This window comes from Castor canadensis, chromosome 1 (genome assembly GCF_047511655.1).
Source record: "Castor canadensis chromosome 1, mCasCan1.hap1v2, whole genome shotgun sequence".
Taxonomy (NCBI): Eukaryota; Metazoa; Chordata; class Mammalia; order Rodentia; family Castoridae; genus Castor; species Castor canadensis.
In genome coordinates, this window is record NC_133386.1 from 129,198,438 (window position 1) to 129,212,375 (window position 13,938).

At 45.8% G+C, this 13,938-nt stretch overlaps 1 protein-coding gene across 19 annotated transcripts in view; it reads left to right on the forward strand.

The window, feature by feature from the left end:
- Tenm4 (teneurin transmembrane protein 4) overlaps window positions 1–13,938 on the forward strand; it is a 2,881,475-nt gene that overhangs the window by 2,857,816 nt on the left and 9,721 nt on the right. For all 19 annotated transcript variants that reach the window (XM_074081868.1, XM_074081866.1, XM_074081845.1 and 16 more), the window contains 3 exons: window positions 2,650–2,885; window positions 6,639–6,935; window positions 8,647–10,261. In XM_074081868.1, the coding sequence (XP_073937969.1) occupies window positions 2,650–2,885; window positions 6,639–6,935; window positions 8,647–10,261 (2,148 nt within the window). The remainder of the gene's footprint in view (window positions 1–2,649; window positions 2,886–6,638; window positions 6,936–8,646; window positions 10,262–13,938) is intronic.

Below are 13,938 nucleotides of genomic sequence, written 5' to 3' on the forward strand. Positions count from 1 at the left end.
AGTTCCAGAAACATTGAGCTATGAAAAGGAAAAGCACGACCTAGAACCAGGAAACCCAGGACCTGTTTTCCCCTCTGGTAGCTGTGCGACCTCCTGTCTTTCTTGCCTCCCAGGCTCAGATATTCAGCCTTGCAGGCACCTCAGTAGAGCCTGTGGAAAGCTCCTTTGGTCTCATCTTGTGTCTGAAGTATGGCAAGTAATAAGAAGTAGCTACTAATGAACGGTGGCGTTGGGAAGTCACAGCCCACATTAAATGGGGAGTGTATGGAATGCTGGTCCACCCAAAGTCAACAGTAACAGACACAGGTGGATTCAGCAAGGAGCAGCTTTAAGAGATAAATCAATGCAGACTTTTTCACTCTTCAAAGGAAGTAAAATACAGATTGCCAGTGAATAATGCATAGCAATGTTGAGACAGATTTTAGAATTTGTGTGTGTGAGGGAGAAAGTGTAGAAAGATGGAGAAGGAGGCAGAGAGAGGGGACCAACTTAATGCCATTCTAGTGGGGGAGGATTCGGTGAGGGTTTCCTATGAAAACCTCATCCTTATGGCTTGACACAGGTTGGAACAGAACTAGTTTAGTCCAGTGAATATTCACTGAGCACATACAAGGGTAACAATGATAGCTAACATGTCTTGAACTCACTAACTATAGAATATATTTTTAGCATTTTATATTCATAGTCTTATTTAATCTTCACAACAAACCTATGAGGCCCTTATTATTAATATCTCCATTTCCCAAAGGAAAGCAATGATTGGTTTAGCAGATTGGCCCCAAGTCACACACCTAAAAGGTATTTGGACCCAAACAGGCTTCAGAGCCCACTCTTTTGACAGCTAATTAAAGGCAACAAGGACCTTTTATTTATCAAAGAACCATAAACAACACTGGAAAAGTTCACTACAGTGTAGAGATAAAGGAGAGTCAACAAGAGATACAAGTGATAGTGTCTAGCCCTGCGCCAGGGATGCAAACTAGTCATGGTCAACATACACTGTGTGCCCCATTCTGCTCTGAGCTTTTCAAGGTCATTATCTCACTTCCTCCTCAGAGCATTCCCTGTGAGGCAAGGGCACAGTTATTGTCCCCAGTGTGCACGGAAGCCACAGAGGCATGCCAGGCTGTGAACATGACCAAGGTCTCACAGCAATACGGTGGCAGAGATGGACCACCCCCCGCCAAGCCCATGCTCTTAATCTCTGCTCAATGGTGCTTCTCTCAGTAAAGATAGGGGAGAATTTGGTCATTGACAGAGTTGTGAACAGCACAGCCCTCAGCTGCAGGCCCACATCGAGCTGAGGGGGAGACACTAATTCTGACCTGAGGAACAGGGGCTTCCGGGAAGAGATGATGTTTAAGCAGAGCCTTGAAGGGAGGACTTGGAGGAGCAACTACTGAAGACAGGATACAGAAGGAAGGACAAAGGCAGGAGAGTTCAGCAAATGCAGAGATGTCCTTTTCACTTTCAGAAGAGAGCTCAGTATGCATTTTACAACAGAAACATATTTTTCCCTCCAGAACTTTCTTTTAAATATCAATCCAAATGAAAATGTTTTAATCAGGGCTGGAGGCAGGGCTCAAGTGGTAGAGCACCTGCCTAGCAAGTATAAGGCCCTAAGTTCAAACCCCAGTGCACCAAAAAACAAAAACAAAAAAATGCTTTAATCAGATTTATTGAATCAGGTCTATTTTTTGAACCATTGTCATGTTTATCATAATGATTTAAAATGTGTATGTGTATATATACATATATGACTTCTGTCAGTGATTTCAGTATTTCAAGGTTTTTTTTTTTACCTTATTATACAGAACATTCTTACCCTAGTGTTTATCAAGTGCTTTAAAAATGTCCAACCCTTTTTTCTAGTCATTCTACTTTTAAGAATCTATTTTTATTAATCTGAAATGAAGACACTGGTTTACCCAAAGAAAATTTTAATTGAGATATAATTTATCCTTTTAAAGTACACAGCTCCCTGACTTTTGGTAGATTAATGAAGTTGTGTGGCTGTCACCTTTATCTAATTCTGAACACTCCAAAAAAAAGTCTCAAACCTATTATCAGTCTCTTCCCATTCTCCGCTGCCCCTCAGCCCCTGGTAACTATTAACCAGCTTATTTTCTGTCTCTGTGAACTTACCTATTCTGAACACCTCATATAAAGGGACTCATACATGTGGCCTTTTATGTCTACTTTCTTGCAGTCAGCACAGTGTTTAAAATGCATATATTTAGTGTTACTTGTCATTGTGAAAAACTGAAAACAAATTGAATATCTATCTGATGCTTGGTTAAATATTTCCATATTTCCATATGGAAATACTATACAGTTGTTAAGAAGAATATTAGTAAATACTTTATATTCAGTGGCATACTATAATACAGTGATCAGCGAAAAAAAACTCCATGGTGAATCTATAAGTATATTAGGAAATATCCTAAAATCTATAAGTATGCAAATATTTCCCATAGGGTTTTTGTTTTTATTTTTGTTTTGAGTATTGGGATTAGAGTTGATCTCCTCCATGTACTCCTAGTTTTCCTCCATGTGATGCATTACTCTGTGGTTGGGGGAAGCACGTTTAAACCCCCACCCAGTCTCCATCCTCGCTCTTTTGAGCATCTGTGCTCTCCTCTCCCTCAGACCAAGTCCGGAACAGCTACCACATCGGGGCGGATGGCTCCCTGCGGCTGCTGCTGGCCAATGGTATGGAGGTGGCACTGCAGACTGAGCCACATCTGCTGGCTGGCACCGTCAACCCCACCGTGGGCAAGAGGAATGTCACCCTGCCCATTGACAACGGCCTCAACCTGGTGGAGTGGCGGCAGCGCAAGGAGCAGGCTCGAGGCCAGGTCACCGTCTTTGGGCGCCGGCTGCGGGTGAGCAGGGCCTTGGTGGGAGCCTCCTGAGGGGAGAGGAAGGGAATCTGGAGAACTGGGCTCTGTCCTTGATACTCTCCCTGCAACCTCAGTTACCCCATTTGCACTAAAGCAGAGACCAACTTGTAATAAGAGGCTGTTGTATATCCTTTAGGTTTTGGCTTGTGGAAAAATGGCTGGCCTTGGGCTTAGGTCTGAGATGAGTTTCCAGCTTACATTATTCCCTGAGTGGATGTGGGTTAGTCTGTCAATTTAGAGCAGAAGATAAAAGCAATTTTACAAGTTGCTACAAGGTTTAGAAGCAAAAGAAAGTGTCTTATACAGAATCCGGCACCTAATAAGTGGTCAGTATAGCTATTCTTGTCATTGCTATTATTATTGTGGTGGTGGCTGTTACTGCTATTGCTTATGTCCCCAAAGTCATTTAGCTATTTGAAACATAAGCCACATTCTCCACTCTTTCCAGGTAGAATAATCCTTCCCAAATGATCAAAATGACCAGGCATGGTGGTACATGCCTGTAATCCCAGTGCTTAGGAGGTAGAGGCAGGAAGATCTTGAGTTTGAGGCCGGCCTGGGCTACACAGCAAGACAATGTTTCAAAAAAAAAGAAAGAAAGAAAAAAAACCCTCCCTATACCTGTCACTGTGGGCTGGCATTTGAGTGCTTTTCAGGATTAGATGTCCTGAATCAGACCTTCTCTGATTCCCGCTCATGTTTCTTTGGAGTACAGCTTCCATTCAGGTCCTCACTGCTCAGAAGCCTTTGCCTCCAGCTCAGTAAGCAAGCTGATAGGCAAAAGGAAAGCTGGTGACATAGGCCTGGCTTTCCATGGCACCTTAGACCTCAAGTGCTCATCAGGTATTTCTGAGCTGAAGCGAATCACAGAATTGCTCTACAGTCCCAACATTCTGAAAATGACAGACACATCCTCAGAGCAACACAACTCAGAAACTTGATTTCCTGCTCTTCAACACTGAAAGTCCATGTACACACCCTTCGTCCACAGGGGCAACCAAAGTCCAGGTAGGGTAAGTGATTTGTTCAGAGTCACATAGCTAGGCGGTGGGAAAGACTAGGCTCACAACAGAGACAGGAATGTTAGATGACTTACCCAGTAGCAAAAACAAGAACCCAGAAGATCCTTGACAATCAAGAACTCTGTATCTATCTTAGGTGGGAAACAGCCTTCTAGTTCCTTGTGGGAGGCCTCGCCATCTTTGTTCTCTGTGCTTTGGCCACTCACTAAGACCCTGTCTGATTTCTCAAAATGCCCTTCTACACATGTAAGTCAGAGTGCTACCTGGGAAGTTTGGCCTGGGTTGGCTTTGGCCTCCATAGCCTTTAGCAACTTCTCTGAGCTTCAGCTTCCTCTGCAGACATAAGAGATCTATCCAAAGCCCCTGGCCCAGCGTTGTAATTCCCAGGTGCTCAATAAAAGGTAGCGATTAGTACTGTTAGGGTTTTCTCTCCACTGTGTGAACTGGACCAAAAGTTTTCCGGGCTTTAATTGGTCCCTCTCCCAGCCTGAGATTGATGATGCTCTAGTCGGGTGGCCACATCTCTGCTTCCTCCCAATATAAATGGCCACCCACAGTAGCAGCATGTGGAATTAGAACGTTAGCCGGGTGTGTCTCCCCATAATAGAGCTCATTTTTTATACAGCTAGGAACTTTTTTAATAAAGAAAGATGTGAAATAATCTCAGTCCCGCTACTGCCAAGCACAGGAAGCATTAGGAGGTTCCCCAGTGATCTGCTTAATTCAATTTTATTAATTTTGCCACAAAGGTACAAATCCCCTCTACTAGGGTCCTCCAGGGGGTAAGGGGACAGCTTGTCTGGATGGCGCCACCCTGGGGAAGATCGAAGGAGAACCTTCCAAAAGGTGCTTTTAAAAGATCCCTGTCATGGTTGGTAGGGCAGCCCTGTCTCTTCATTTGCCCTCTGCAAAGAACACAGCAACACCTCTGATTTTTCAAGGGAATTGTCTGCCACACTGTTTTTGCTTCTGCAATTGTGTTTGATTACCCCAGGGAAGGCAACCTTATTATAACCAAGCCACTCATGGCTAAAGTCATCTCAGCATCGTCATTATAAATCTTTATTTTCAAGGCCTTAGCATTTGTATGTGGAGAGGGAGAGGCACACATATCTCTCCTTCCTCTGAGACTGGCCGTGCTCATTTGCTGTCGCTTAATGGAAATAATTGCAACCATTTATCCAGTACCTTCTATGTGCCTCACACTCCACTAGGTAATTTACTTAAGTTTCTCCAATCCTTACAAGTCTGTGGTTGTTCAAAGAAAGAAACTGAGACTCGGAGATAGGGAGACACTTGCCCAAGGTCATACAGAAAAGCTGGAATCCCAACCTTAATTCCTACACCTGCCACCTCCCCCATTTTTTTTTTTTTAACTACATAGAGTCCCTGAGGGCCTCCCATTTCCTCAGGCCACACATGTCATTTTGCATCATGTGACCTAATTGTCTGCTCTCCTCTTGGATATTCCTACTTGTCAAACTTAACCAGTAACTGGTACAGAGACAGAAAATGTGCTCCAATGTGCCAAAAGGCCAGCAGCCCCTGGAGGGAAGCAATGTTTTAGCTTCAGAGTGCTTGGCCGTGTTTTAGACAAGCCAGAGCCTAAGGGGCCAGCTCCAATTCCTGAAATGGCCCCCCAAATCTGTTTCTTTAGTAAAATATGAAGCCCTGACTTGGGAGCCTGTATTTCTCACTCTGAATGGAAATTGTATGCTGACCCTCCAGCCCAAGTAGAGACTACACAGAGGGGAAGCTCCCTATCCTGGAAGCAGGAGCACACTGGTCCAGAGGTAGAACTGGTCCCCAACCTGCCCACACCCACAGAAGCCACCCCCGACCCAAACATCACCACCTCCCAGGACCTCCAGGAGGAGATGTCCTGGGAGCTGACCAAGATGCTGTAGAAGCTCCAGCTGTGAGAAAGGGGTAGAGGTCCAGAGCCCCAAGAAGGCGAGGACTTGTTCAGAAGACCATTGAGTGCCTGTTGGCACTTGCAGTGGTGCAAGTCAAGCCCAGACTCAGTCGTGAGACCTGTAGCAAATGCTCTCAGTTCTCTGAGCTTTGGTTTCCTCTCTGTCTGACATGGCAGTGTCTGGCACAGAAAGGATGGCTCACACAGTTATTTGCTGGGCCCCTAGGTGGCTCTGTTTTTAGGAGGGTGTCAAGAGAGATCTGCCTTTGTTTTTGTTTATATGTCCTCCTTGAAAAATCACATTAGAGCCAGGTGTGATAGAACAGGCCTGAAATTCCAGCTACTCAGGAAGTAGGGGCAGGAGGATCAGGGTCCCAGGCCAGCCTAGGCAAAGGTAGCAAGACTCTATCTCCAAAATTACAGGTAGGGGGAAGCTGGGGGTGTGACTCAAGTATGGAGCACTTGCCTAACATGCCTGAGGCCCTGGATTCAATCCCCAGTATTGCAAATAAAAAAACCAATCACATTAGAAAATCCTGTGTCCTCTTCAGTCACAGCTATTATGTGCTCAGTACCCATGTTGTCTTCATTCTCACCATAGCCCCATGCAATTAGCATCATCATTCTCACTTATGGATGAGGAAACTTTACAGAGCTGACAAGTGACAGAGCTGGGAGTCCCTTGCGTTTTGATGCCAACAACCCCAGATGCTTCCTCTACTCAGGAACTTCTCCGCACAGTTGAGAGCTACGTTGTCTATGTCCAGATTAACTTTTTCTTTCCATTTCTCCCCCTAGGTTCACAACAGAAACCTCCTGTCTCTGGACTTTGACCGAGTAACGCGCACAGAGAAGATCTACGATGACCACCGCAAGTTCACCCTTCGGATCCTATATGACCAGGCAGGGAGGCCCAGCCTCTGGTCACCTAGCAGCAGGCTGAATGGTGTCAATGTGACCTACTCCCCCGGGGGCCACGTTGCCGGCATCCAGAGGGGCATCATGTCCGAGAGGATGGAATATGACCCGGAGGGTCGCATCACGTCCAGGATCTTTGCAGATGGGAAGGCGTGGCGCTACACGTACTTAGCAAAGGCAGGTGTCTGCCTCCCTCCACCACTGATTTGATGTATGGAAGGTCAGTCAGTCAGGCACGTGGCTCACACCTGGAATCCTAGCTACTCAGGAGGCACAGATCGTGGTTCAAAGCCAGCCCTGGCAATTAGTGTGCAAGACCATATCTCGAATATACCCATCACCAAAAGGTCTGGCAGAGTGGCTCCAAGTGAAGGCCCTAAGTTCAAGCCCCAGTACTGAAAAAAAAAAAAATCAATCACTATGGCTCAACCCATGGACAGGCCTAGCCTGCTGACCTCAGTGGGATAAATCTAACCCAAGATGTCTCCAAAAGGGAAAAGCTCATTTTCCAAAAAAAATGTTCTGCCACATATGGTGATACATGCCTATAATCCCAGCTCTTGAGAGGTTGAGGCAGTAGGGTCATGCGTTTGAGGTCAGCCTGAGCTACATTGCAAGAATCTGTCTCAAAAGATGCCCACCCAACAAGCATCTAGATGAGTCATGGTTATGGTGTGACAGGCAGGGGTGGGAGGTTGGGAAAATGTGAAAGTTTTGTCTAGGAGGCTGGAACTGGGATTCAGTCAAACACTAACTGGTCTTGCAGAGCAGGATGGAGGGGTCTGCTCCCAGGTCCAGAATACATGGTGCCACCCCTTATGAAAAGCAGACAGATGCCTGAGGATCCAATCTGAGGCAGGAAGTGCCTGATCCTGAGCTTCTAGTGCTAGGTACGGCCTTAGTACATCTCTTCTGCTTCAGTTCAGAATTCATTTCACCTCAGGGAGTAGGAATCAGAGGTGACCATAATCAAAAGTCCCAAATGGGAGAAAATGCTCACTTTAATGTCTAAATGCATCTCAGCCTGTTATCAGCTGACTTTTTTCCTGTGAGTCTGTACCTCATGCCCCAGTCCTCTTACCCAGATCCCCACTTTGAGTTCTGCTCCTAGAATTCTGCGCCTGTCCAAGCCCCAGACTCTGCCTGCTGCTTTGTGATAAGTGTTCCTTACCTATGCTGGGTGAGCTTCCACGAGTGATGTTCCATAGAGCTGAGAGAGACCTTTTAGGTTAGGGAGGGAGAATTCTCCCAGTGCCGCACAATGAGTCTGTCATTAGAATCTAGCCTCTCCCTTCCCGTCACAGGCCACCCCACCCCTGGGTGGGCCCATGATACATAGACAGTTGAACAAAGCCTAAAGTGTCCTCTCAGATGCAGTCTTTATTGCTGTGGGCACAGGGAAACCTATAGCAGAAGCAGGCAAAAGACATTGTCAGATGATATTGTAGGAAACTCCTGGCTTGAGATGTTTGGCTCGAGAAGTCTGAGCAAGAAAGTTGGTAGGGAGGCTGTTGCAAATACTGCTGGCCAGTGCACCCCCACCTTCCTCACACCCCCTCACACACAGAAGTGACACACAAAGGGGCAACCACACAAGGCTGCTTACCAGGGGAAAGCAAATAGCCTGAGTGTTCTGGGGCCCAGCCCTGCAGGGCCAAGGACTGAGAGAAAGCCCAATTACGGCACACCTGTAACCTGTTGGCAGCACCCTGAGGCTCATGGGTCAGAACGCTCTGGCTAGGCGTAACTCCAGAGAACCACCCCTTTCCTTGGCCTTCCTTTTCTTTGATTGTTGGGTTCTTAGAGCTGCCCCATCTCCTCTTGGGTTCTTAGAGGTGGCCCCATCGCCTGCCACCTCTCCTCATATCTCGATTTCCTCTCCCTCCAGTCTATGGTGCTCCTCCTCCACAGCCAGAGGCAGTACATCTTCGAGTTTGACAAGAACTACCGCCTCTCTTCCGTCACAATGCCCAATGTGGCCCGGCAGACGCTGGAGACCATTCGCTCAGTGGGCTACTACAGGAACATCTACCAGCCCCCCGAGGGCAATGCCTCTGTCATACAGGACTTCACTGAGGATGGACACCTACTACACACCTTCCACTTAGGCACTGGCCGCAGGGTGATTTACAAGTACGGCAAGTTGTCAAAGCTGATTGAGACTCTGTACGACACTACCAAGGTGAGCTTCACCTATGATGAGACAGCGGGCATGCTGAAGACCATCAACCTACAGAACGAGGGTTTCACCTGCACCATCCGCTATCGTCAGATTGGGCCTCTGATTGACAGACAGATCTTCCGCTTCACCGAGGAAGGCATGGTCAACGCCCGTTTTGATTACAACTATGACAACAGTTTCCGGGTGACCAGCATGCAGGCCGTGATCAATGAGACCCCACTGCCCATTGATCTCTATCGCTATGATGATGTGTCAGGCAAGACAGAGCAGTTTGGGAAGTTTGGGGTCATCTACTATGACATCAATCAGATCATTACGACAGCAGTCATGACCCACACCAAGCACTTTGATGCATATGGCAGGATGAAGGAAGTGCAGTATGAGATTTTCCGCTCACTCATGTACTGGATGACTGTCCAGTATGACAACATGGGACGAGTAGTGAAGAAGGAGCTGAAGGTGGGACCCTACGCCAACACCACCCGCTACTCCTATGAGTATGATGCTGACGGCCAGCTGCAGACAGTCTCCATCAATGACAAGCCACTCTGGCGCTACAGCTATGACCTCAATGGGAACCTACACTTGCTGAGCCCTGGGAACAGCGCGCGGCTCACCCCACTGCGGTATGACCTCCGTGACCGCATCACCAGGCTGGGTGACGTGCAGTACAAGATGGATGAGGATGGCTTCCTGAGGCAGCGAGGTGGGGATGTCTTTGAGTACAACTCAGCTGGCCTGCTCATCAAGGCCTACAATCGGGCTGGTGGGTGGAGTGTCAGGTACCGCTACGATGGCCTTGGGAGACGGGTATCCAGCAAGAGCAGCCATGGCCACCACCTGCAGTTCTTCTATGCAGACCTGACCAACCCCACCAAGGTCACCCACCTCTACAACCACTCCAGCTCTGAGATCACATCCCTCTACTATGACCTGCAAGGACACCTCTTTGCCATGGAACTGAGCAGTGGTGATGAGTTTTATATAGCTTGTGACAACATTGGGACCCCTCTTGCTGTCTTCAGTGGAACAGGCTTAATGATCAAGCAGATTCTGTACACAGCCTATGGGGAAATCTATATGGACACCAACCCCAACTTCCAGATCATCATCGGCTATCATGGTGGCCTCTATGATCCACTCACCAAGCTTGTCCACATGGGCCGACGGGATTATGACGTGCTGGCTGGACGCTGGACAAGCCCAGACCATGAACTATGGAAACATTTGAGCAGCGGCATCATCATGCCTTTTAATCTCTACATGTTTAAAAACAACAACCCCATCAGCAACTCTCAGGATATCAAGTGCTTCATGACAGGTGAGGATGGGGTACACTCAGAGGGGGGAGCCTACTCCATTGCTCTGGCCATCTGACATGACTTAGTCTTCCTTAAGAAAGCTGATATGGGGTGACAGGTAACACTGTCTTCCCTTGAGAGCATCATTTTCCAAAGTATATTTGAAGGAACACTCGTTCACAGAATACTCTGGAAATGATGGTTCTGACATCAAATAAAGTAGACAGGGCCACCACCATTTCTTAAATTTTCATAATCCATTTCAGTTTGTGAGATGTTCTAAGAAGTCCTGTAGTAGAGAACTGTTTGATATACATACCCACTATTTCTCAAACTTATTTGACCACGAAAGCTTTTTCTCCATGAACTCTAAATACCTCACTGGTTACATCCCTTGGAATGCACTTCGGGAGTTTTTGACACCAAAATCAAGCAGGCTTTGAAGCCCTCAATAATTAGAGCTAGAGGTATTACTAAAAAAATTAAAAATCAGTTCTCAATTTGTGATGATGGAATGGAAAATTCGGACTTGGAGACAAAAACTGAGAGAAGGTTCCACCATTTCTGAGCTATAATATGATTAAAACATTACTAAACTGCCCTGAATTCCAGTTTCCTGATCTGTAAATTAAAGTCAAAATACATACCCTGACTCTGATTAGATAAATATGCATATGATAAACCCTAGAGCAACCACTAAAAAAAAATCTAAAATAAGCATAGCCAATAAGTCAGTAATAGAGATAAAATGGAAGATTAAGAAAACGTCCAGAGACAGCAGGAAAGAGGAGAAAAAGAACACATGGAACAAATAGAAAACATATGTCCTCCTAGTCCCTGGTTGCAAGGGTAGCATGGGATACATGTCATACCTAGCACAGTACCTGACTCATGCTGGTTCCCTTTCCTTTACCTTCTGCTTTAAAAGGTGAGCTTTATATTTCCCTGCTGTGACCAATACTTGAGGCCAAGTGTGATAAAAACATACTTAGGGCCTGGGGATAAACATGGCTACCCTGACAGTGTTTCCCAGCATTCACCATGCTCAACTTGGCTGCTAGCTCTAGAGAAACTTGACAGATTGAGATGACATTTCCATTACATCTGTTTGCATTAAGCACACCTCCTGCCTCACCCTCCAGTGAGTTTCCTGTGAGACATCTTGGCAGGTTACTATTGCTGGGGAAAAAATGGTGCAAGAGGAAAGGTACTTTTCCATCAAAAAATTGTTGTAGTTTGCCAAAATATTATTACTCCCTCCCCTCTTTTCCTTTGTACACCACCATATGCATATGACCTCCTCTCCAAATAGCATTAATGACTAAGTACTGTGTCCCAAGACCTTGCAGATATGGTTTCCTTTAAACTTGGTGACAATTCCATGAGCTCACTCTCATTAACTCCATTTTTTGGATGAGATACTTGAAGCTCCAAATGGTGAAGGGCCTTCCCAGAGTCACACTGACCAGGACTTTTTGACTCTAGAATGCTTCCCATGACAATTGTATTGGTCTCCAAATCCCGTTTTTAACAAAGCAACCCACCACCCAACATGTTTTTTTTAATTTCTGTCAGTTAAATCCAACAAGTATATTTAGTCATCTCTACTCTCTGCCAGACTTGTGCCAAGGATCCAGAGGCAGAGTTACTTCCTGCTTTCATGGAGCACACGGTCCAAAGCCACTTTTCACAAATACCTTTGTGAACCTACCATAAGAAATTTAGTTTTACATCACAGTAAAACATGAAAATAAAAAGTTTGCAAAGAAACCCTTAAGTGTGATGTGTTCCTAGTTTCCAGTCTACTCTATTCCATTTCAATAAAACTGTAGATCTTGGGCCACAAAATTGATTTCACTGTATAGTGGGCTCTGTCCCACCATTTGACAAAAGTATGGTGTGCAAAAGAGATTTCATATTAACAGTAAAGCTTTTAGCAGACCAGAAAAGATTTGCGATCACTAATATGAAACCAAGGTAGTATTGACCCTCACTAAACCTTACCTGTGAGCTACAGGCATCCTCACTCAAATCCAGCAACATTGACCAAAAAAAGACCATCTTTTTCCACAAATGTCTTCAAGGGTCCCAAGATATACTCCAGTTATGTGAGCATGGTTCATGTGTCAAAGCTTGGTGCAATCACTAGGACTGGAGAGGGAGAATGTCCTAATTGGCTTAGCCTGGGTCACATGATCCACTGCTGAGTCTGCTTCCCTAAAACCCTATGAGCACCCCCCAAATAAAAGGGAAGGCAGAATTGGGTGCTGAGAAGGCAACCAAAAAATGGCTAACACAGGTATATCTCGCACTGAATCTTCACCTGAAGCCTGGGAGATGGGGAACACTGACACCCTTTACAAAGGCAGAAAGGGAGGTTCAGAGAAGTAAAGTTACTGGCCCATAAAAAAACAGCAAGGGTGGCCTTAGAACTCTTCTCTGTCTAACTCCAACAACCTTGTTTTGGGGGTTGAGTACATGTTGTAAAGAACAAAGCTGTATTTCATCCCTTGTATTTCATTGCTCCTGGGTGGCAGCAGTGATGTCTAGGATAAAGAGAAGTTTTAACAGTAGGGCAATGTCTACTTCTGATGTGATAAGAAGAATACAATTCCCAACTCTTCATGAAAGCCCTGCACAAAAACTAATAAACATGTCTCCAACATTTGTCCAAAAGACAGGCAAAATAGGAAAGTTTCCCACTGTCTATCCCTAAAAGCCCCCTTCTTTCCCAGGAATTTGCATATTCCAGATAGAAGCTTTCTTAGCAAGTATAAATTCAGATCAAGCAAAATGGCCTTGTAAGGTGTTCTTTCCCCCTGTTCCATTTGTTTTAATTTCCCAAAGAACCATCTGCCAAGAGACATAGAATCAGAGACTCCTAGAAACTCAGTGAGGAAAGTGACACTGGAGAAAAGTTGGCCCAACCCCTTTCTGGTACAAATGAGAAAGTAGAGTTTCCAGGATATGGAGGCCTGGGTTGGAAGAAACAGAGAAAACGCTCTCTGATCCAGAAACTGGGCCGGACACTAAAACCACATTAAATCCAACATTTAATGTACAAACCTGGGCTAGCTCCTGCTATGTGACAGCTGCTCCCCAAGGGGAGGCATAGTTCAAACTATTTCTATTGTCAATATGCAAATAAGAAAATTAAACCTCAGAGAAGTTAAAGAAACTGTCCAACTTCACAGTTTATAAACTAGAGAACCAGAATTTGGGCCTGGCTTTGTCTGGCCTCAACTACTATGTTCTTACCCTTTGATCCTACCTAGGCTGAAGTGAGAAGTAGAACCTGGGTTTCCAAGCTTCCCTTTCTACCACCACTCCACCTCTCTGTCTCCAGGATTCACACCCAGCAGAGGGACCCTGGGACAACCAAAAACAAAAGCAAAGGCAAACATGAGATGCTTAAATGAGACAGAAACCTGAGGCCCAATGGTGGCAGGGACACATTTGTTGACCCACAGGCCACTCCCACCACTGGATGAGCTCACTGGGAAGAGGGGAAAGCAATTCCATTTATTCCTGGATCATAAATGAGATCTTCCAACAGGGATCTATCTCTATTAGAAAGAAGTGAAATGGGACCCAGTGCTAGGCCCAGCTTAAAACCTTGCCTCCCCCAGACTATGGATTCTAAGTCTGTGTTTGACACCTGCTTTGGCATCTTCAGCTGCCTCTTTCCAAGGAAGGC